Raw genomic sequence first — 20,526 nt, 5'->3', positions numbered from 1 at the left:
CCATAATCTTCCGCAATTCAGTCAGTACAGTTTCAGTTCACGTAAGAGAGAGAAAAATGTGCAAGAAGCTCAGAAGTATCTGTAAGTCGTCTGTGGCTCCCAGCTGCCACCAAACGCGTGCGATCCTTGGATTCGCGTGCTAGTACGGCGAACATATATGCGGGTGTCTCCGATTCCACTCTGAAAGTAATCTTCGCTTCTGTGCACAAATTCCCCTCATAATTCAAGGGAAGAAGACTTACTGAAAAGAGCAACAAGTTCACACCCGCACAAGAGTCACAAGAGTTCAACTTTCAACTTCGGCTTGCTCAGTTAGGGACCATAAGAACAACAATTTGCTTCCGTCATCAAGCAACGCGTCCCTGGCAAGCGCTCGTCGGTGACTAACTACCAGCTTAGCACCATCTCACCACTTCCTGCTTTCCTTAACGACAACATGTCTCTCGCTGATGAACTCCTGGCCGACCTTGAAGACTTTGACGAAGGCCCTCAGCTGTCGGAGAACACCACACCTGTTCCTGAGCCTTCACGAAATGGTTCTAATCCGTACAGCGTGACGAATCGGGTCAACGGGAACAGCAAAGGAAAAGGGAAGAGTGTTGCATTCACCGCACCTGGGAAACGAAAGGCGTCTGATTTGGGTGAGGGGGCCGATGAAGATGAAGATGAAGAAATGGCGGAGGGTGAGGGAGACGAAGAGGACGAAGAAGACGAGGATATGCAACCTGCGGGATTTGACGAGGGTGACTTAGGCACAGGCCTGGTCCTTGAGGGCGGTGTGAAGCCTGCCGCTGAACTGGACAGCGAAGAAGTGAACAAGATGGAGTTAGAAGGCGTGGCGGATGTCACGAGCGTTGCTACATTGGAACAACAGCCGCGATTGAAGGAGATCTTACAGGCAAGTCACCGTTATCTGATTTTGGAATCTTCGCTGACAGAAGCACCCTTGCAGAAAATAGAAGAATATTCCTCACGACCCGCGCCCTCAGAAGATGTTTCTCAACTCCCCGTTCACCAGAATCCGGAATATCAGCTTACAGTGGCTGCGAACAATCTCGCAGTCGACGTCGACAACGAAATTCTTGTGGTGCACAAGTACATTCGAGACAACTACAACCCGCGCTTCCCTGAGCTGGAGACACTTGTCCCTGATAGCTGGCAGTTTATCAAGGCTGTCCGAGCCCTGGGAAATGTGGAGGATATCGCTTCTGTAGACTTGGCTGCGGTGCTCCCTCCCGCAGTGGTCATGAGTGTACGAGTCACATACACGACGACTTCGGGAAAGGTGCTCGCCGAGACGAGGTGGAAGGCTGTGGAACGAGCATGCGACCTCGCAGACAGGCTGGAAGGTGCAAGAGTCAAGATATTTAACTACGTCAAGTCGAGGATGAATATCATCGCACCAAACCTTTCGGCCATAGTGGGAACGACCACGGCCGCGAAGATCCTTGGTGTCGCAGGTGGACTGGGGAGCTTGATCAAGATGCCTGCATGCAACTATCATGTACGTACTTTCATTCTTTATGGGTGACCGATGCTGATGAGAAACTTCATGTAGCTGCTTGGTGCTCAGAAGAAAATTGCTGCTGGCTTCTCAACAGCCACCCAAAACCGACACACGGGGTTCATCTTCCAATCCGAGATCGTGCAAGAAACTCCACCCGATTTGCGGCGAAAAGCTCAACGAACAGTGGGCGCTAAATGTGCTCTCGCAGTGCGCATGGACCTGGAACGCGCCTATCGAGACGGGTCTTACGGTTTCAAAGTCCGGGAACAGGTAGAGAAGCACTTGGAGCGACTGGCTGAACCACCTCCTGCCAAGGTCGTCAAAGCCCTTCCCGTGCCCACCGAGGGACGCAAAAAGAAGCGAGGCGGGAAACGGGCACGCAAGGCCAAGGAGGCATATGCGATGACCGAGCTCCGTAAACTACAGAACCGGATGGTGTTCGGCCAGGCGGAGGAGGAGGCAGGCGCGTTCGACGAGACGGTCGGGATGGGCATGATCGGTGCCAGTTCTGGGCGAGTAAGAGCGAGCACTGGAGAGGAGAAAAGCAAGGCAAAGATGTCCCGCGCGAACAAGCTGAGGACGCAAGCGATCACGAACGCTGCGAAGAGGAGTATGGGCCAGGCAAGTGGCACGGCAACAAGTCTTGTGTTCACCCCGGTGCAGGGCTTGGAGCTCATCAACCCGGCAATCCAAGCACAACGAGTCAAGGAGGCGAACCAGAAATGGTTTGCGAACGGCACGTTTACATTCGTTGGTCAGAAGGGGGACAAGAAGTAGCGGCAGTTGCCGTTGGCACCGATGCCACAGTGTTCAGGGCTAAGCCGAAATACAGGGACAGGCCCTTCGGGATTATCGGACTTGCCTCATGTGTGTAATGCTAAGATTTGTGCATGTATTATTTGGCTGCTTGGGGGGACGCGTCATTCACGCGGATAGCCGTCATGGTGTATAGGTGTTGAACCCAGTTTTCCTCATTGTGGCATAGAGCATAAATGTAGTACTGTACAGTGGCCGGCAGCGCGACCAGAATCAGCTTCCATGGGACGACGCACGGACCACTCCTCAGCATCCGTCACTCCACGATGAAGACAGTAAGAACAATGATGCATGCCATTTCCCTCAACACCTGAGCCCTAATGCCTCACGCCTAAAGACAAACCTGATTGCTAAGAATACCGTAAAACCATGCTACATAATGTTTCGGAACTTGGAACTGACGGGACATTGGGGGATCGGATAGAGGACGGGGGATATTGCGGGTTGGAAGGACGCGGATGTAAGACGTGAAGATTGAGGATTGAGCAGCGTTTTCACGCCATGGCGACCTCAGGCTGTGCCTCTGGGATGGGACCTGTTGCGGTAAGCTTCGAACGCTTGGTCTTGTAATCCCGGATGGCCGCGCGGATGGCATCCTCAGCGAGCACTAAAGGATCAGTTAGTACTATGTTTAATACGGGATCAACTGGGAAAACATACTGGAGCAATGGAGTTTGACGGGAGGGAGGGAGAGTTCCTTGGCTATCTCAGTGTTCTTGACTTGACCTGCCTGCTCGAGGCTAAGACCCTTGATATGCTCGGTAACGAAGGACGAGGATGCGATGGCAGAACCACAGCCAAATGTCTTGAACTTGACATCCTTGATAATGCCCTCGTCATCCACCATAATCTGTAACTTCATGACGCTGGGACAGAGTCAGTAGGTGGAGTGTGGAGGTAGGGGTATGCACGTACTCTCCGCATGCCGGTGCACCGACAAGACCTGTTCCAACATTTGGATCGTTCTTGTTGAGGGATCCGACCTGTAGAGTTATGAGCATGGATGGATGGATGAGCTGGAGCAGGGACGCGTACGTTGCGTGGCGACTCGTAGTGATTGATAACCTTCTCGTGATATGCGCGCTTCACGACCTGAGCGACGGCCGGTACGCGTGGGACAGATGGGCCCGCGATGGGGCGCACAGATGAACGGAGAGCAGCCCTAAACATTGTCGTCAACAGAGGACTTTTTGATGAGGAGGAGGGGGAAGGTGGTGGTGAGAAGGTAAAGAGTGTCGAGGTTTGTGTGACCAGGCGGGGCTTGCCCTTCAAGTCTGACACCCACGCCGACGACGCCGAGCAGACCGCGGACAAAAACAGTTTGCTTCCGTGAACTTTACCGAGGATTTTGAGTGGCGATCTGTTGTGACGCCATTTAATTTTCCTTCCTTCTTTTAATGGAGCCAGATTACGTGAATTACTCCCGCTCTTCAGATCTTATCACCCGTGCGGCGTGAAATACGCCGGCCCTGACGACGTCCCTCGGCCGCACTGCCGGTCTACTGCGGTCCGGTTCCATAGCAGGGCGGCGTTCACACCGCCGAGCGTCTATCTGGGCAATGACTTGAGTAGCAAAACTTTCTCGAAATAGGGATAAGCACAACTTGCTCTCCGTAATCGACCGCGTCGCCAGCAAACGGTTGTTTAGCCAGATCAGCTGCCGAGTTGTCCCAGTCCGGCGGTAACTGCGCTGCACTGCCAGCTATTCGATCAGACGGGCTTTCGACCGACGGCTCCGATGTACATACACCGAACCCATGCCGAAACAAAACATGGACTGTTGCTGATCAACAGAATCATTTCCTCGCGAAATGCGGACCGTCTTCGGGTTCAAGATGGAACCCACATCGAAACATGAGGCACGTCGATGACTGCGTGGAGCAAAAAGTGCCGAGAAAGCAACCGAGTCATATTATCAGATAAGAATCAGCTGACAGGAATGGTACATGCCTATCCCATTTGGAGCAAGAGGGCCCAACCCCATGACACTGTTGTAATTGGTGGAGATGAAGGGCCGGAATATCTCGGAGAAAATGTCCATTGAGAACACGTGATGCAAATGGTTCCGCTCATTAGACGCGCACTTACAAACGAATTCATTAATTCACGTCGCAGCTGGATTATTGTTGAACTCTCTATACCCTATTCATGGCTTCCACTGGTACAACAAACGTATCTAACAATGTTCCCCGACCGATTCTATTCCATCCTACTGTCTCTTCTGAGGAGATCTCCATCACTCCGGAACTGCTTGAATCGGCGCTTATACCTGTCATTGGTGCTCAATTACAACAAGCGGGATTTACCCACGTCGAGCGCGGAGCAGTAGAATGGCTCGAAGAGACTGTGATACATCGTGAGTTCTACTTCGAATGGCTGAGAAAGTTGGTTCAGAAATGTGATAGTGGTGCAAGATGTCTTTGAGGTCGCAAAGGAACGAGCGGAAGGCACGAGTCGCGGGAGGGCGAATGCCGTTGACCTTTGGGATGCGATCGAGGAAGATCAGCTCATAAGAGGGGGCGTCGATGGTCTAGGAGAGATTGTAAAAGCACGAAGGGGAAGTGCACTGAAAGGTATGATTGAATATTTCGTCTACCAACGTGAAGTGTTGCTGAACCAGTGCCAGCCGGATTAAGGATAGACATCGAAGAGCCTAAGCAACCAGCACCGACACTCGATCAACTCGATGGCATAGAGGAACAAGTACTACTCCTACCATATGCTCCGCCGCACGCACCTCCATTACCCGCCACCCACACCTACGTCTTTTCTCGAGTGAGTGTTCTCTTCTCCGCCGCATTCTGTCTCTAACGCAAGTGCTTTCAGGCTCCTCCACCAAGTGAATCCACCTCGCTCAACACCCTCAATCAGCAAGTCGAGGAGTCGCGACTTGCCGAGTCCTCCTTACGCAAGCTCATCAAGTCCCTCGAAAGCGACAGCACTACATTACCGACTTTAACGCGCGGTGGACAACCTAATGGGACGCCGAACGGAGGGAGCAGGTCGGGGAGCGAGGGACTTATGCCGCCTCCTCTGGGCCTTCCCCCGCTGAGTGTGGCAGATATGGCTCCTGTGGTTAATTGGGAGAGGGGAAGGATGCAAGGGAGGCGGTGGAATGTGAAGGGGTAGGACGGGATAGTTGGACGAGTGGAGGGAGAGTCGAAGAACGAAGGAGTTGTCGGCATGAGTCAATGTGCCGGAGCTGTGGATGCTGGCCGGCTGGATGAAGTAAATCAAGCTTGCCTTTATCGAATCCCGTATATTCATATTTGCGCCCAGGAACTCTGTCTATTTCTCCGTCCGACCGCTCTCAAGCCCGCCTACCAACCGGTCGGACCTCGGTAGAGGGGCGTTGTAAAGATGTTCCTGCGGGACATGAGACGATCACCACTGGCGACCTATTCTCTGGACGAATGTTCACGAGATTGTCGACGTCATCTCCTTCGAATTGCTCGGCCGCGGATCCCTACCTTCTCTGTACAACGCGGCTGAAGGCAAGCAATCGTAATGCATTGCGTCCGTTTACCTGCGAGCGAAATCCGTCGCACACCATGTCTGCATGAAGTGCGTCTGTTCCACCTGAATATTCCGGCTCGGAGCCGAGCAGCAGTTGGCGTCTCTTTCCCGACCGCAATAAGCTGTCTCATCGTGTTCTTTTTGGTTCGCGAGGGTGGTATATTAATAGATGGTGCGCATGTGATCTACTGCGCTCTTCAACATTATTATTTCCGGAACTTCCAATTGCCTTTCGCGTCCGCTGGCAACGGAACATCTCTCTCCCCAGGCGGGATATGGTATGAAGACGACACGAACCAGACCATGGCATCCCATTCACTGTCGATGTTTGTGTATTTGGAATATTTGGCGCTAAAAGGAGCATCTTCGGATCTAGATCGAAGGAAATACTCTGGCCACCCCATTTTTGCATCTCGTTCAGGCTGACAGGAACCGCCGGCTTGTTCCTGTCCTGGCCCGTGTATAAATTCGACGGCTCGCGCAAAGTCAGAACGCATACATCAAGCCCGTTCTTCAGCAAGATGTTCGTGACTGTTGCTGCTACTCTTGGACTCGCTGCCTCCGTCCTTGCCACTCCTCCCCGTCTGGGTGGTGTGAACACCGCCCGTTACGACTTCAGTGTCAGCACTGATGGTTATGATACCCTTCCCTACAGTACGTCTGTTCCATCACAAGGGGCCAAGGATCTAACGCTTACGCATCCCAGCCCAACCCCCTCTGTACCAGTACAGGCACTTCTCGGCTGAGGGCGCCAACCTCTATCGCATCCCCTTTGCCTGGAAGCTGGCTACTCCCACTCTTGGTGATGCGCTGAACACCACTTTCTTTGCACAGTACGACCAGAACGTGCAGGCCGCTCTTGCGACTAACGCGTATGTCATTGTCGACGTGCACAACTACGCGCGTTGGAATGGCGAGATCATCAACCAGGTGAGTGCAGGCCCACTGAACGATCTTTTTGGTGATGAATCGTCCTCCAGGGTGGTCCTACCATCGAACGATTCGCGAGCTTGTGGTCGCAAATCGCCGCGTACTACCAGAGCGAGCAACGTGTCATCTTTGGCATTATGAATGAGCCCCATGAGTGAGTTTCCGATGTTCGTCCATTTACGATAAATTCATTTCTTCCTCCAGTCTCCCGGACGACACCCTCTGGCCTCCTGCGGTCCAGGGTGCCATCAATGCCATCCGTGCGGCTGGCGCTACCACCCAGTACATCCTGATGCCAGGATCTAACTGGACGTCGGCCGCTGACATGCCCACCGTCATGGGTCCTCTTCTGTTGAACATCACCGACCCAGCAACCCCTGGTTCTACTGAGTACCTTCTCTTCGACGTCCACCGGTACCTCGACTATGACAACTCCGGCACTCACAGCGCCTGCGTTACCAACAACACCGAGATCCTCCAGAACCTTGTTACCTGGCTCAAGGCTAACGGTGGTCGCCAGGCCATCCTTTCGGAGACTGGTGGCGGACGTAACGATTCCAGCTGCTACACGATGCTTGGTGAAGAGCTTGCATTCATCAAGGCTAACTACCCTTATACCGTCGGTTTCTCCGCTTGGGCTGTACGTGATACGTCTTCGTCTTGTGATCGTATATTGAGTCAATTCGCAGGCTGGTGCCTTCGATGACACCTACGTCCTTTCCTTGACTCCTACCAACGAGACCGTCGATGCTCCCCGTGAGTCCTTTCTTATCGCAACTGGATGACCTTTACTAAGTAATGTGCTCTCAGTCTGGGACTACACCATCCTGCCCAACCTCCCAGCGGCCACATATACCGCGTAATCGACACAGTTTGCAACCAGTCCCTCTAGCCTCTGACGAGTAGACGCTCGGCAGCATGTCTTTTCCGCTAGTCCTAGGTAGCTGAACGTCCGCGAGCAGAGGCTTGTATCGAGCAGTTGGAAATATAATGCCCCTTCCTATGCACTAAACAGATGAGGTCCATTCTCTTTGAGTATAGAGCAACACGTGCAAGGATCAGCGGGGGACGATGAAATCGGCCAGCGGCAGGAAGGTTCGGTCGTCTGTTGGAAGAAAGCTAAAAATGGTCCATCAAAAGCTTGGCGAATGGCGGTATTCAGCGATCTTCTATTCCGTCCTGTTCATCGGCACCGACCGATGGGACGGATCTCTTAAACTTGTGACTCCCCAAGTTACTGTCCCTGAGTCACATCCAATGACCCATGTATTTCCCTCCAAAAGCTTATCCTTTCCATCCACAATAACTTATTCACTCCAGATTATATACCAACTTCTTCCGATTTGACTACCTAGCCTAAAGAGGGGTGAAGCAAGGGGAGACACAACTCCAGCAACTGCGCCTATGTCATAAAAAAGGAAAGCGTAAAATGAAGCTAAGAAAAGACTAAAACACAACCTGTAAAACGTAGGCGAATTGGGGAGGGAACGGTGAGAAGCGGGGAGGAGATTACGAAAAAGGCAAAGAGGGGAGGGGGAAAGAGCGCGGAATTTTTGCCTAGCCAGGCGTGGGCGAGAGAACGAGTCGTTACGGTACATACAGCCAGAAGCCATTGGGCCAGGCCAGGCGAGACAATGATTGAGACGACAGGGAAAGGGGGAAAATATGTTTTTGTAATTTTTGGTATGGTACTGGCTTTCCATCGATAGGGGACAGCAGGGCAGTTTAGCAGGTGACAAGAGAGAATGGTACAGTGTCCGTTGCAGGCAAAATACAGGAGGAGGGAGTGAGCCTACCCAGCGTGGCTGGCACGGCCAGGTAGCCTCGGACGGGCTCGGTCGGGTAGAACGCATGTAGACAACCAGTGAATATATGCGTCACTAACCTCGACCAAAACACATCCTCTCCCATTCCTGGGCTCGACCTGCTTAGTACACGAGCACCTCCTCACCAGGCACGCGCTCGCGGGCGCTCTTGAGCACCTCCAAACCGGAGACGGCACGCCTCCTCACACGGCTCGCAAAGTTACGCAAACCGAGCTCATCCGCGCCGGAGGGCGGGCCACGCGGCTGACGCAGAATAGACGCCACCGGCGTGTGTGTTCCCGAGGGAGCACCAGAGACAGAAGCGCTTCGCACGTGTGGGCGTCCCATACCAAGGCCCTCGTACAGGCGCTTGGCAGCTTCCACGGGGACGGGGATGGCCGTGGCTGGGTGATGTACAGACGTCGGCGAAACCGACGTTGGCGACGACGAGGTCGGGGAGTTAGACAGCGCGGGCGGAGAGGCATCCATGATCGAGTCAACGCCCTCTTCATCGCTCGACGCCATTACGCTGGTCACGCTCTTTGGGGAGTGCGACCCGATGAGCTGCAGTGGGGATGGACGACGGCCGGACTTGGTGCTGCTACCGGTCGTAAGCCCCGGCGTGACAGGATATTCATCTGGACGGGAGACAACGACAGTAGGGGGAGAAGGCGTCTTCCGTGCAGGTGCGGGGGAAGCGCTGCTCCCACGGCGCCAAGACGTCGCAACGTCAGACTTGCGAGGCGGGGAAATGTGTCCAGGCTCCTTAGCGGTGCTGGGCACAACAAAGCCTGCAGTCAAAGGCGTGCTGGTGCCGAGCGTCTCCTCGGCGATGCTGGCGCTGCGGAACGTGCTTGCCTGCGGGTTGAGGCGCGTTCCGAAACGACCGGACAGGACCGCCGTCATTGGCTCTACCGCATCGAGAGCGCCACGAGAGGCACGACGTGCTGCAGCGGACGACGCAGCAGAGCGAAGGCTGTCAAACGACGTGGTGTGCTGGGACTGACGGGTGGTTTCGGCCTGTTGCTGTTGGGCGTGCATAGCAAGGAGCTGAGCTTGGGCCTGAGCCTGGTGCTGCAGAAGCTGATATAACGTCAATATATGCGGTTTTCTAAGCGGAAGATTTTGGTGGTAACTCACCTGAAGGCGCACAAGCTCAAGCTGAACCTGCTGCTGCCTCTGCATTTGAGCAAGAAGTATTTCCTCCTGTGTGTACCCCGACATGCCATACATCATTTGCTGTTGCAGATGCATAGCGTTAACGCTCGCATTGGGAGCGGCAGTCTGAGGGTGTTGGGCAAGCTGCATCTGCACGAACTGATCCGCGAGGATCTCGGCCTCCTGCATCTGGATTTGCGAGAAGGAGTCGACCGTCGATGAACGCGGGAAGTGCGAGGCAGAGGGTGACAGCAGCGGAGCAGTGCTCGGCACTTGGCTCGACACACTGCGGACGCCACCCGTGCGGAGGGAGGCGAGCAGCGAAGCGCGCTGGCTAGGTACGGTAGTCATGCTGCTTGAATTTGTTGAGTGTTGTTTGATTGTGTTCGTGTAGGCTGGTAGTAAACCGAGACAGAAAGGTAGACCGATAGCAAGGGCGAGTTCGACTCGTGAGCTGCGCGGTGCAGCGAGGTTGGTGGGTTGATACAGTAGTAAGTAGCAGTAGGAGGCGAATACAATTGCCCCAGAGATAGGAGATGTGCCTAGGCTTTCGAGGACGGTCGCCTAAGGGGTTGAACAGGGAATATTAAGGACGATAGAGTGCAGGAATGTACGGCGTTCGGGGAACTAGCAAGAAGGCTTTGCAGGGCTGAGCGGGCGTGCGTGTGTACCACTGCACGTCTAGGGTTTTCTGGTGTTTCAGCGTGCGCTGGCTTGCGTTGCTTGTTGAGGAAGGGGGCGATTGCTGGAATGGGGATTGCTTGGTTGGTGGTGGTTGGATTATGAAGGATATTGAGAGAAAGTTGAAAATAGAGAAAAGGGAAAGAAAAGGAGGATGGACAGAGAGAAGGTGGTGGTGGTGATGAAAGGAGGAGGAGGAGGAGGAGGAGGAGATTGTGTCTGTGTGGAAGGGCGCGGACGGCGGATGAAAAGGGAGAACGAGCACTGTTTGCTTCCTTGAATACTTCCGTACTCCGACAAAGCCTGATACATTGCACAGCCCCTCACTGTAATATCCCACGCAACCGAAGTGCATAGCAACGAGGAGAAGAGAAGCAAAACAACGGAAACGCGAAAAATGAGATAGCAGTTTGTATCGCCTACCGCAACTTCAACTCAACTTGTCGCACTCTTCTTCTGTCGGGAAGGGTTTGGCACCTGTCATATTGCGCAATATTACGGTGTACCAGTGCACCATCAATTCATACACTCGGAGAGCTATGGACCCCATGGAACAGCCATCCCTCTAACCCAAACGCGCTCGGCATCCCCGGTGCACCGCTCTCATCCTCCACACTGCTTCGTGTGCGTCAGCACACCGTGAAAGTCTCGACCTGCTATACCATTTCCGCTCTAACCATATTGTATTTAAGTTTTACTCTAGCGTCTAGACCAGTCCATTAGAAGCAGTACGTCGGCGCACAGGCCAATAAGGTCGTGTGCTCGAATCTTTTTTTGTCCCTCAGAGCCAGCCAATGCAACAGATTTGTCGAGGAAGCCCAGAATACCAGAAGAGATGAGGGACCGGGCAGAACAACAGAAGGTACCACGATAGGAGGAAGAAGAAAAGGCCTAGCCCTCTGTACACATTCATGGCGGACCCCGGTCCTTTCTCGGTGTTCCGCCCGAAATGGTAACATGTGCTGGCCTCCTCGTTTCCCCCTTACCCCTAAAGTGTTTGCTAGGGGTAGGGGACCGAATAGCTCTTCAATGCCAAGACAAGGGATGTTATAAGGAATGTGCTGATCATCGACTTTGGGAGCTGTGAAGGCAAGTTCGGACGAATTGCATTTATGCGGTGTAAGATTGCCGGATTGTGTCAATTCAACGATCGACTTTGCGTTCGGCGGTAACTGCGTTTCGTATCAACCATTGGACGATACAGAAGAAGGGGACGATAACGTACTCCAAGGCCTGCGATCCATTGGACACTGTTGCTTGCTACTGGCGGTGTTCAACCACTTCAGTAAACAATGCATATGGAATACATGGGTACACTGTCCCCAAACTGTCCACGCATAAGCCTCGCCCGTCGCGCAAGGTAAGCTAGAAAGAACGTACTCAAAGGACAGTCATCCCCGGGCATCTTGCATGTCGGACAGCATCCCTCGAACGAGACGCGGCAGATACCACAAACATCCTCCTCGGCGTCCTCGTCCGCATTAGCATCTTGATCGCCTGGCGCACCCGTATCCCATCGCCAATATGCAACAGCGTGCCACTGCTTAACAGTAACCTTCATCGTGCCTCAGAGCACGTCGTGCACTCTCCACAGCCTTTGTCAAACACGACCAGTCAACGCGACAGGCGGATAAAAAGGTCGGAGCCGAACACAAGTGGCGTTCCCGCATTCGAGCTCCGCTCCCGACCCGCCCGCACATGGAGAGCTTTCCGCCTCCATACCCGCAACGACCACCCTCGACCTCGCACGATGATTGCCCGCGCTGCTATTCGCCCCGTCGCCTCACGCGCCGTTGCCAGGTCTGCTGTCCAGTCCCGTGGTCTGCACGTCGAGAACACCGTTTATAACGTGAGTCCAAGTCTCTGAAAAAGTTGGACGGAAGTAAGTTGAGGGGTTGCATAGAACATGCCGTTCAGCTACAAGAATAAGAGGGTGTTCGCTGTGAAGATGAGCCTGTTCTTGGGCGTTGGGTGAGTGCACACATTGCGTGAGAGTCTGCATAAGATTGACAATGGGATGATTAGCTTTGCCCTTCCCTTCATTGCCGCCGCATATCAGCTGTGCGTCCTTCCTTCCACTTCTTTTGCTCTGGACCTGACATGTGTCATTATAGGAAGAAATCCGGTGGGACGACCCCCGCGTAGACGGACTGCAGGGTGAAATCAAATAGCGCAATGTTGGAAAGGATGCCATTGCATTGTACATAACGTTGCTGGTTGCAACTGTAACCGGTATCTAATGTCCCAAGTCACCTCGGGTGATATGCGTGATCGCGTGGTACAGGATATTCAAATTCTTCTTCAGAGATTCAGCTGCCAGATAGGTCTTCCTTCGCCAACAGGTCTTCCTCTTCCTCTTCCACAGGAATAGGATCAGACGGTGGTTGTTGTGCTTCGCTCTCATTGCGTATCTTGGTGCAGGAACACAGCTTGTCCAACAGCTCTGGTTGTGTCTGGATCAATTCCAAAGCCATGGCGGATGCTCTGCGGCTGGCTCCCGCACTGCTGCTATGGATAGACGTTGCGAGCACCTTCCCGTGAAGCACGACTGTAACAGCGACAGTCAGCTTGCACCCGCTGAAACAGTCTGTTACTTACAATCACACTGCACTTCCGTCAACAGGTCTGTCTCTGCCCTCGTCTTGGTCAGCTCGAAACGATGGCAGCCACGCTGCTGCAGAAGCGCGAAGAGCAGACTCGTGGGATGTTGTGAAAGCGTGTTCAGTGAGACACGTTTCATGAAGAACGGCTTGAACAGGCGGTCAAACACGTTCTCATAACCCGATGGATCGAAGGAGTCGGATACATAGATCGCACCTAGGAGGGCTTCGACTATGTCCGAGAGCACCTTTAACACCTCATTAGATCGTAATTTGAGGTCGAGATGGAACCATACCTTTGGGGGTTCTAAGGTGACCCAATATTCCCCGGGCGCTCTGTCCTCCGCCGCCGCTGCCGCGAGATCTTCTTCTTTTGCCTTCGTGATCTCTTTGGCATACGAAGACACAGTTTCTACCAAGTGAGGAGAGTCATGAATGATGTAATGATGCAGGCCTAGGTCGACGCAGAAAGCTGCTAAAGCAGCATTGGAGACAATTGCACCCTATAAGACCGTTAGCAACGAAGAGAAAATCAGTGGGATTACATGCCTTCAGCATCGTCAACCACCCTTCATGAAGTTCTCCCCATCGCATGTAGAGTAGCCGCACGGTTACTGTAGGGAATCAGCAGCTTGCTTGACAGCAGTAGTTTCAAAAGGAGGCACCGAAATCTAGAATTGCATCCCCAATGAACTCCAATCGTTCATAACACGGAAAGTCTGTAGAGGACATTGACGAATGGGTCTGATAATTTGATTAAATGACTCGTATAGTTGCTAACCGAGCACTCACCAATGCAGTCGCTGCTAAGAAAGGGTTCTTGAATTTGTGACCAAGGATCGCCTCTACGGCCTCAACCTTCGGTTGTGAAAGGGGTCCGATATCGAGCTCCTCGTGGAAGAAGATATGCGCATGGTCTCGCAGAAAGTCCCAAGATCCCATTCTTGTCATTGGTAGACCAAGGATATGGCAAACATACAGAGCCATTTCTCTTTGACCAGTCAGCCATGCTGCGCCTAACACCGCTTCCGCCACGTCGGCGACACTTTTGTCGCCCAGTTCCTGATGCTGCTCCTCTCTCATCAAAGCACGCTCTCTTGCAGAATACGGCATGGGTGACCTAGAAACAGTAGAATTGTCGGGACTGGTTTCAGCATTTGCTTGATGCGATTCCAGTGCTTTAGTTACACCGGACTCAGGAGGAGAACCGCCGGCAGTTGGTCCATCATTCGACGCTTCGATGCGCTCTTCCATTCCCTGTATAAATTTCTCCGATGTGTCTAGGGCGGACGCCATGCAGGGGTGATATAGAAGGAAGTTCGGTGGACACCATTGACGTGGGCTATGTTGTCGCGATTGAATATATTGCGGCAGCTGGCCAACTCTGTCGGAATGAAATTGCAGAGCCGAGTTGCTAATAATCCGTTGCCGATGAATATGTAGGGATCCTTCACCGTCTTGGGGACAAGTGACGAATAAGAATATCGATGAAATATACTTCAGAAATGAATCGCCTTGCGATAGATGTCAATCCATTGGTATGGGGGGATTCGATAGCGTGTGGCTTACCAAGCAATTCGAGCCGCTGATAATCATATCCTGCGCCAGCAGACGGAGAAGTCAGGGCAGGAAGAAGGAATACCTCATCGAGTCGATCGTGAAACACGACGCTATTGCACTCTTGCACTAATAGCATCTCTTCCACTCTCGCCATGACGGACGGCAAAATCATAGAAGTACGATATGAACTGCGAAATTTCAGATACTGTCGCGAGTGCAATGTACAGGAGCTTACCTGAGAGACAAGCAGTACTTGACGCACAGTTCTGGCATGAGATCTTGGATACATCAATAAAAGAGGTCGTTCATGAGATGGACCACGCACATTTAGCCGGTGGATTGCGGGATGATGGGGCAGAATGGCATAACGGGGATAACCGGCTCAAAGGAGGAGCCATTTTGCCGACCTCGATCAAGGGTTGACTCTCATCCTCAATTCCTTTGAAGTTGCGTATGTTGGCCCTGCAGAATTCGAGTATGCTCGCATACTGTTGCTCTCGCTATTCACAGATGAATACTGAGTGCTTGACAAAAGGAACGCAGACGCACCTCGCTGTCTTTCGGCTTTGATAATGGCGTCAGATCGTGTCGTACCCGGACAGGTTCGTACTTCCGGGTGAATTCCATCTGACGATCCTGAAGCACAGCATCTTTGACCTCCTCTTCTAACTTTTCCATATCGAGCGGCAGGTAAGGTAGTTGACCAGCACCTGCTTCCACGTCTGCCCAATCGATCTCATCCTCAATGGCATAGACCGATGGGGAGTTCGTAGGTCTGGTTCGTGGGCTCCATCCAAGTTTCAATGGCAAGAGATAATAGACCATCTTATCCCGCTGACAGATATATTGCCTGCTCGTGACGCTTCGAACTACTCGAATGGTATAACGATGCACAGCGATGAGCTGTTCTGGCTCTAGATGAAGTGGCTCGGAGCGGAGGAACCTGGCGGTGACGGTTGGAGGGGTTGCCTGGTCTTCCGATTTCTTCAGCTCCGGGAAGTAAAGCTCGAATGGGGCCAAGTCCGGTAGGCGAATTCGTGTCAGGAGACACATGGTACGGTAAACACCAGGAAGCTTTGCATCGCGCGCATCCAGATGGATGATGAACGGAAAGAGCACATCATTATGAACCAGTAGACATGTGTTCCATACATCCGGTTTCTTGCGGGGATAGAGCTTCGAGCTTCTGTCTTTCCTGCTGCGACCCTTGGACAGTTTTCTTTCGACATCAACACCAACTTCATTGTCAAATACGGATGGTGGTGTCACCTTCGTGATGGTCTTGAGTTTCTTGCCCGCCTGCGCGACCAGAGCACCCAACAAGCCTCGTGCGTTCAGTTCTTCGCATGCCATGTAAGCGGCTTGACGGCGAGCAGCGGCTTTGGAAGGACACGATTCGCTTGTCACATCCTCCAGCTCGGCACTTGGGGGAAAACGGATTGTGCAACGGAAGATGCGGTTGTTCTCGCCCATGACGTGGTAGTCTACATTCAGTGAAACAGCAGATTTCTCTTTAATGGATACATAACGCGTTAGAACCTGTAATGCATCCAAGGCGGAAACGCGTGCTCCAGTTTCCGGGACTAGGATAGATGCTTGGTCCTCATCTTCGCTATCTATGCCCGTTGACCGTGGATGTTCTGCAGCAGGTGGAGTAGATTCCTCTTCGGATTTTTCTTTAGATCGACGTGGTAAAAATGCTGAAAGTGCTTGTATGTCTTTTTGTTTTCCTTTCTCTATCAGAATCAAGAAGATACTGGTGATTTTGAGCAGGTGAGATTGCCGCTGGAGAGGGCATCAACCAAAAATGATATGGAAAAAACACAACAACAATAACAATAACAGAAAACGTACCAGCTGGCCAGCGGCATGGGCGGAAAAGCTATCAAACACAATTACGATGCTGCAGCGCTCCACGGAGAGGTCGACTCCGATGCCCGTCGTTACAAGCAAGTTAATCGTACCATCCCTGAACTGAGTCGTCGCCTGAGTCTTAGTGAGGTGGTCCGCATTGGGATCCATCAAGACCGCCGAACTTCCGATGAGCGGCCGCGCTCGAACATTTGGGAGAACCTGAGCATTTCTGTTCAGTAGATCCGCCAAGGCTTTCGCAGTAGTACGCCTATAAACTGGAAGTTTCTTAGTTCTGACGGATGATTTCCAGTGAAGGTACGTACCAAATATAATGCCCCTGAAGCGATCCTTTTCCTTTGCCATCATTTGCTTCAGAACTTGCAGGAGCGTGAGAAGCCTAGGAGACGCATTGCAATCTGTGCTCTGCGGATCCAAAACAATTGAAGGAAACTTATGTGCTCGAACCATGTCGACCAGTTTGGAGCGCATCTCTTCCACTTCGGAAAAGCTTGCAGGGACACGTTTTTCTTTGACGAGTCCATTTCGACGCGCTTCTTGTGCCCCAGCATAGCGTTGCCAGATCATGTCAGCGGCATATGGACCAAGTTCGGTCACTCTGTTGTAGATATGATGAGAGACACCTTCGACAATAGATGAGTTCTGCATACAATAGTTGAACGCTCTTGAAGTTTTTCTTGAATACCAATTCATCCGGATCCAATGCGTGGATCTGGTTATACAGCGGTCCTAAGCTAGCCTCCGTGAATGGACTCGGATCACAAGGTAGCACAAGCTCAGTAGTCGTGGTGGACGCCGCTCGAGTCTTCCCGCCATAGATATGCCTTGGCGCGGGCTCCAGAGGAGGCACCTCTTGACTGAGTTCAAACTCAATCTCTTCGACATCGTCACTGTCATCGCTGTCATCAATCGCAACATGTCTCTTTCGCTTCTGTTAACATGTCAACGATGCCAGGAATTACTACAGAGTATGCGCACTCTGAGGTTCTCTTCGCTCGAGACATTGTTCGAATCCGTCACACCCAAGGCGACGTCTTCATGACCCAAACTACTCTCGGCATCACGCTGTGCTCGACTTGCCTGCCTCTGACGCTCCCTACTTCTCTCTGCATCTTGTATGCGTTCTTCTCTATCCATAGAGCGGAATAAAGAGATATCAAGGCTCGTCACGTATGATCATTCTCGAGCAGCAGTTCCTCGACGCCGTGGTTAGTACTAGTTGCCAGCAGAAACGCCGAAGCGAAAGAGACCCTGGCTTGCGTGTTGCGCGGAACCAGAATTCACACTTACGCGTCGTTCGAGGCGTCGACCAGGTTGCACGCATACCGCGCATACATCTCTCTTATTCTCCCTCAACCCTCATATCATCTTGATCAATAACCATGGCTGAAGGAGGACGCAGTGGTGGAGCTTACAGGTATGCAGCAGTGCTAGTTGACGATGGGCCATGCTCACGGTCGTTCAGCTTCTCTCTTACCACCTTCAACCCTTCCGGGAAGTTGGTACAGATCGAGCATGCTCTTGCAGCTGTCTCTCAAGGAACGACAAGTCTCGGTATCAAGGGTGAGGTTGACCTCCCCCTGGGAATTATTTGGCTAACCTTAGGTCAGCATCGAATGGTATCGTCATCGCAACCGAAAAGAAGGCGTCCTCGATCCTAATTGACGACAGCATGATTGAGAAGGTGTCTGTCATCTGCCCGAACATTGGGATAGTCTATTCCGGGATGGGGCCGGACTTCCGTGTGCTAGTAGGGAAGGCGAGGAAGAGCGCGCAGGCATACTGGAAGATGTATGGGGAGTACCCGCCGGCTAAGGTGCTCGCGCAGGAGATCGCAACTGTGATGCAGGAGGCCACGCAATCTGGGTGAGCATCCTTGTTCAATGAACGCAGATGGTTACTAACTGCTCTTACAGTGGTGTCAGGCCTTATGGTGTTTCACTGCTCGTTGCTGGCTGGGACGACCATCGCGGACCGTCACTCTATCAGATCGATCCTTCTGGTTCCTTCTGGGCCTGGAAGGCGAGCGCAATAGGGAAGAACATGGTCAATGCAAAGACCTTTCTGGAGAAACGCTACCACGATGATATCTCGTTAGAGGATGCTATCCACACCGCCCTGCTCACCCTCAAAGAGGGTTTTGAGGGCCAGATGACCGAGAAGACACTTGAGATCGGCGTCATCACCGTTCCAGAAGGCAACACGCTGACGATGAAGGACGGGCGCCCTTTACCGACATTCCGGAAACTCACGCATGAGGAGATAAAGGATTATCTGTAAATTACTGTTGCAATGCATTACATCTCCTACGAGTCTGCATGACTACCAATTGTGCGATATTCCAGAGGACCTGACCTATTATCTGTATCCCCCATGTTTGGGCTTCGTGGGATATTGTGAATCTATCACTGAAAACAGGCATTTAGGAGATAATTTTGAATAGGTATGAAGCCGATCACATGTGGTTACCCTCTCGCATGCCAAATCGTTGTTTTCAGCCGGCGGCGGCAACAGTTCGCTGCGACCTTGATTAACACACGTCCAGGTTTACGTTAACCACAGTACAGAAAGACGCAGGTGTCATTTGAAAGCCTTCTCCGATACATACAGTACGTTAGCGAACAGATGTAACAAGCATCGATCGTTCATTCGAGCTGCCCGCTCTTGCCTGATATGCGAAGAAGCACAGCGATACCATTTAGAAGTAAGTGGGAGGGGGTAAGTTGGGACGAATAGCGTAGTCCCAGACTTGAGAGCGTTGTCAATTCATAGTCAAACAATTCAGTCAGAGAGGACTTACGCGGGGCGTCGATGGTGTAGTTGGCCGGGGTCAACGAAAGAATGTACGTGGTGTCAAAGGCACCAGCCTGTATACGACGTTGCATGAGTATAACGGCAGCGTTGAAAATGGATGAGAGCCCACAGCCCAGGCGGAGAAGCCAACCATAGTTGGGTAGTTATTCTTGATGAAAGCCAGCTCCTCGCCGAGCATCGTGAAGCAGCTGGAATCGTTTCTCCCGCCACCAGTTTCGGACAGGATTGCTTGCCTATTCCCGTTTGCCTTGAGCCAGGTGACGAGCGTCTGGAGGATATCAGTGTTGTTCGTCACGTAGTTGGTGTGAGTGCCGGAATTGTCGTAGTCGAGGTACTTGTGGACGTCGAACAGGAGACGTTCCTTAGAGCCGGGATATGCGGGATCAGTGAGGTTCAACAAGTATGGTCCCATTTCGGTGGGCATGGCTGCGGCGGACGTCCAACTCGATCCTGGCATGAGGATATACTGGGATACAGAGCCGGCAGCGCGGACAGCGTTGATCGCACCTTGGACCGCGGGTGGCCAAAGGGAGTTATCGGGCAAGCTGCGATGATGGTATCAGTTTCCAAATTTAGTCAATGGGGGAGCTTTGCTCGTGGGGTTCGTTCATGAGCCCATACTGTAAGAATAGAGTAAGAGGCCACCCCTCACAAAAGATAAGCGAACACTCACGATGACACGAGGTTCGTTCTTGTAAAATGAGGCCATCTGGTACCACAAGCTGGCATACTGTTCAATAGTCGGGCCACCCTGCAAGGTCATTCAGCCTACCTACTTACCCCTCACACGGGACAATCCTACCTGGTTGATGATCTCTCCGTTCCAACGGGCATAATTATGTACATCAAGAATCACGTATGCGTTCGTGGCCAACGCAGTCTGTACAACTTCGTTGTAGTAATGCAACTAGGTGTAGTTAAGCGGCCCGCCAACGGTGGGTGTCGCGAGCTGCCAGGCAAAGGGGAGACGGTAGAGGTTGGTCCCCTGAGGAGAGAAGTGGCCGTATTGGTATAGCGGGGGCTGAGCTGAAAGCACATCAGCCAGGATCGGAAACGAAGCGGCTTACGTACTGCCAGGACCGTCGAACGACCCGTCGGTGTAGACCATGAAGTCGTAGCCGGCGGTGTTGACACCTCCCAGACGGGGTATGGCCACCGCCGCCGAAACGGCGAACCCGAGAGCAGTAGCGAAAGTAGCAGTCCTCATGCTTGCAAGGAAAGAACGAACGAGGTACAATCCTCCCAGCCTGTCCGCCCTTCAATTTAT

General features: G+C 52.5%; 9 protein-coding genes across 9 annotated transcripts; 4 read left to right on the top strand and 5 right to left on the bottom strand.

Annotated features, from left to right (window-relative positions):
• Positions 1-653: 653 nt before the first annotated feature.
• Positions 654-2,284, top strand: DACRYDRAFT_119316 (Nop domain-containing protein; the record flags this gene model as incomplete). The annotated part of the gene is made up of 3 exons (XM_040770766.1): positions 654-898; positions 953-1,504; positions 1,559-2,284. Exons 1-3 carry the CDS (start codon positions 674-676, stop codon positions 2,282-2,284), a joined length of 1,503 nt encoding a protein of 500 aa, XP_040624553.1. The 5' UTR covers positions 654-673.
• Positions 2,285-2,458: 174 nt separating this feature from the next.
• DACRYDRAFT_25018 (uncharacterized protein) lies at positions 2,459-4,194 on the bottom strand. Its single transcript, XM_040773968.1, has 7 exons — positions 4,072-4,194; positions 3,928-4,018; positions 3,736-3,875; positions 3,359-3,683; positions 3,239-3,306; positions 2,984-3,189; positions 2,459-2,930 (listed from the first exon to the last, which is right to left on the bottom strand). Exons 4-7 carry the CDS (start codon positions 3,491-3,493, stop codon positions 2,818-2,820), a joined length of 522 nt encoding a protein of 173 aa, XP_040624552.1. The 5' UTR covers positions 3,494-3,683; positions 3,736-3,875; positions 3,928-4,018; positions 4,072-4,194; the 3' UTR covers positions 2,459-2,817.
• An 817-nt stretch (positions 4,195-5,011) lies between these two features.
• DACRYDRAFT_84647 (carboxymethylcellulase) lies at positions 5,012-7,632 on the top strand (the record flags this gene model as incomplete). The annotated part of the gene is made up of 8 exons (XM_040776692.1): positions 5,012-5,098; positions 5,150-5,551; positions 5,603-6,493; positions 6,546-6,769; positions 6,820-6,923; positions 6,974-7,409; positions 7,459-7,525; positions 7,580-7,632. The coding sequence occupies exons 3-8, from the start codon at positions 6,361-6,363 to the stop codon at positions 7,630-7,632; spliced, it is 1,017 nt and encodes a 338-aa protein (XP_040624551.1). The 5' UTR covers positions 5,012-5,098; positions 5,150-5,551; positions 5,603-6,360.
• A 1,065-nt stretch (positions 7,633-8,697) lies between these two features.
• Positions 8,698-10,083, bottom strand: DACRYDRAFT_18608 (uncharacterized protein; the record flags this gene model as incomplete). The annotated part of the gene is made up of 2 exons (XM_040771371.1): positions 8,698-9,657; positions 9,715-10,083. 2 exons carry the CDS (start codon positions 10,081-10,083, stop codon positions 8,698-8,700), a joined length of 1,329 nt encoding a protein of 442 aa, XP_040624550.1.
• A 1,010-nt stretch (positions 10,084-11,093) lies between these two features.
• DACRYDRAFT_84645 (RING/U-box) lies at positions 11,094-11,974 on the bottom strand (the record flags this gene model as incomplete). Its single annotated transcript, XM_040776691.1, has 3 exons — positions 11,094-11,585; positions 11,639-11,740; positions 11,794-11,974. The coding sequence occupies 3 exons, from the start codon at positions 11,972-11,974 to the stop codon at positions 11,557-11,559; spliced, it is 312 nt and encodes a 103-aa protein (XP_040624549.1). The 3' UTR covers positions 11,094-11,556.
• A 182-nt stretch (positions 11,975-12,156) lies between these two features.
• Positions 12,157-12,666, top strand: DACRYDRAFT_25017 (cytochrome c oxidase subunit VIIc). Its single transcript, XM_040773967.1, has 4 exons — positions 12,157-12,262; positions 12,317-12,384; positions 12,439-12,474; positions 12,528-12,666. The coding sequence occupies exons 1-4, from the start codon at positions 12,164-12,166 to the stop codon at positions 12,556-12,558; spliced, it is 234 nt and encodes a 77-aa protein (XP_040624548.1). The 5' UTR covers positions 12,157-12,163; the 3' UTR covers positions 12,559-12,666.
• A 56-nt stretch (positions 12,667-12,722) lies between these two features.
• Positions 12,723-17,642, bottom strand: DACRYDRAFT_119311 (ribonuclease III; the record flags this gene model as incomplete). The annotated part of the gene is made up of 14 exons (XM_040770765.1): positions 17,424-17,642; positions 17,096-17,376; positions 16,751-17,043; positions 16,428-16,702; positions 15,123-16,358; positions 14,899-15,073; positions 14,809-14,851; positions 14,583-14,761; positions 13,806-14,527; positions 13,679-13,757; positions 13,563-13,627; positions 13,310-13,516; positions 13,012-13,261; positions 12,723-12,961 (listed from the first exon to the last, which is right to left on the bottom strand). Exons 1-14 carry the CDS (start codon positions 17,580-17,582, stop codon positions 12,723-12,725), a joined length of 4,203 nt encoding a protein of 1,400 aa, XP_040624547.1. The 5' UTR covers positions 17,583-17,642.
• Positions 17,643-17,749: 107 nt separating this feature from the next.
• DACRYDRAFT_25016 (20S proteasome subunit) lies at positions 17,750-18,741 on the top strand. The gene is made up of 4 exons (XM_040773966.1): positions 17,750-17,862; positions 17,911-18,008; positions 18,056-18,311; positions 18,362-18,741. The coding sequence occupies exons 1-4, from the start codon at positions 17,828-17,830 to the stop codon at positions 18,723-18,725; spliced, it is 753 nt and encodes a 250-aa protein (XP_040624546.1). The 5' UTR covers positions 17,750-17,827; the 3' UTR covers positions 18,726-18,741.
• Positions 18,742-19,143: 402 nt separating this feature from the next.
• On the bottom strand, positions 19,144-20,466 carry DACRYDRAFT_127563 (uncharacterized protein; the record flags this gene model as incomplete). The annotated part of the gene is made up of 8 exons (XM_040770936.1): positions 19,144-19,193; positions 19,246-19,312; positions 19,369-19,804; positions 19,854-19,879; positions 19,933-20,010; positions 20,062-20,166; positions 20,194-20,285; positions 20,331-20,466. The coding sequence occupies 8 exons, from the start codon at positions 20,464-20,466 to the stop codon at positions 19,144-19,146; spliced, it is 990 nt and encodes a 329-aa protein (XP_040624648.1).
• Positions 20,467-20,526: the final 60 nt, after the last annotated feature.

This window comes from Dacryopinax primogenitus (genome assembly GCF_000292625.1).
Source record: "Dacryopinax primogenitus strain DJM-731 SS1 chromosome Unknown DACRYscaffold_22, whole genome shotgun sequence".
NCBI lineage: Eukaryota > Fungi > Basidiomycota > Dacrymycetes > Dacrymycetales > Dacrymycetaceae > Dacryopinax > Dacryopinax primogenitus.
The sequence above is the reverse complement of the archived record's forward strand: the minus strand, read 5'-3'. Positions and strand labels throughout refer to the sequence as shown.

Excerpts from the sequence above, each read along its gene's own strand:
- DACRYDRAFT_25018 (XM_040773968.1), bottom strand. The coding sequence starts at position 3,493 with ATGTTTAGGGCTGCTCTCCGTTCATCTGTGCGCCCCATCGCGGGCCCA. Across the intron at positions 3,307-3,358 it reads ACTACGAGTCGCCACGCAAC|GTCGGATCCCTCAACAAGAA; the intron begins GTACGCGTCCCT and ends ATAACTCTACAG. Across the intron at positions 2,931-2,983 it reads CGTCAAACTCCATTGCTCCA|TGCTCGCTGAGGATGCCATC; the intron begins GTATGTTTTCCC and ends CTGATCCTTTAG.
- DACRYDRAFT_25016 (XM_040773966.1), top strand. The coding sequence starts at position 17,828 with ATGGCTGAAGGAGGACGCAGTGGTGGAGCTTACAG. Across the intron at positions 17,863-17,910 it reads CGCAGTGGTGGAGCTTACAG|CTTCTCTCTTACCACCTTCA; the intron begins GTATGCAGCAGT and ends ACGGTCGTTCAG. Across the intron at positions 18,009-18,055 it reads GACAAGTCTCGGTATCAAGG|CATCGAATGGTATCGTCATC; the intron begins GTGAGGTTGACC and ends ACCTTAGGTCAG.
- DACRYDRAFT_25017 (XM_040773967.1), top strand. The coding sequence starts at position 12,164 with ATGATTGCCCGCGCTGCTATTCGCCCCGTCGCCTCACGCGCCGTTGCC. Across the intron at positions 12,263-12,316 it reads TCGAGAACACCGTTTATAAC|AACATGCCGTTCAGCTACAA; the intron begins GTGAGTCCAAGT and ends GGGGTTGCATAG. Across the intron at positions 12,385-12,438 it reads AGCCTGTTCTTGGGCGTTGG|CTTTGCCCTTCCCTTCATTG; the intron begins GTGAGTGCACAC and ends TGGGATGATTAG.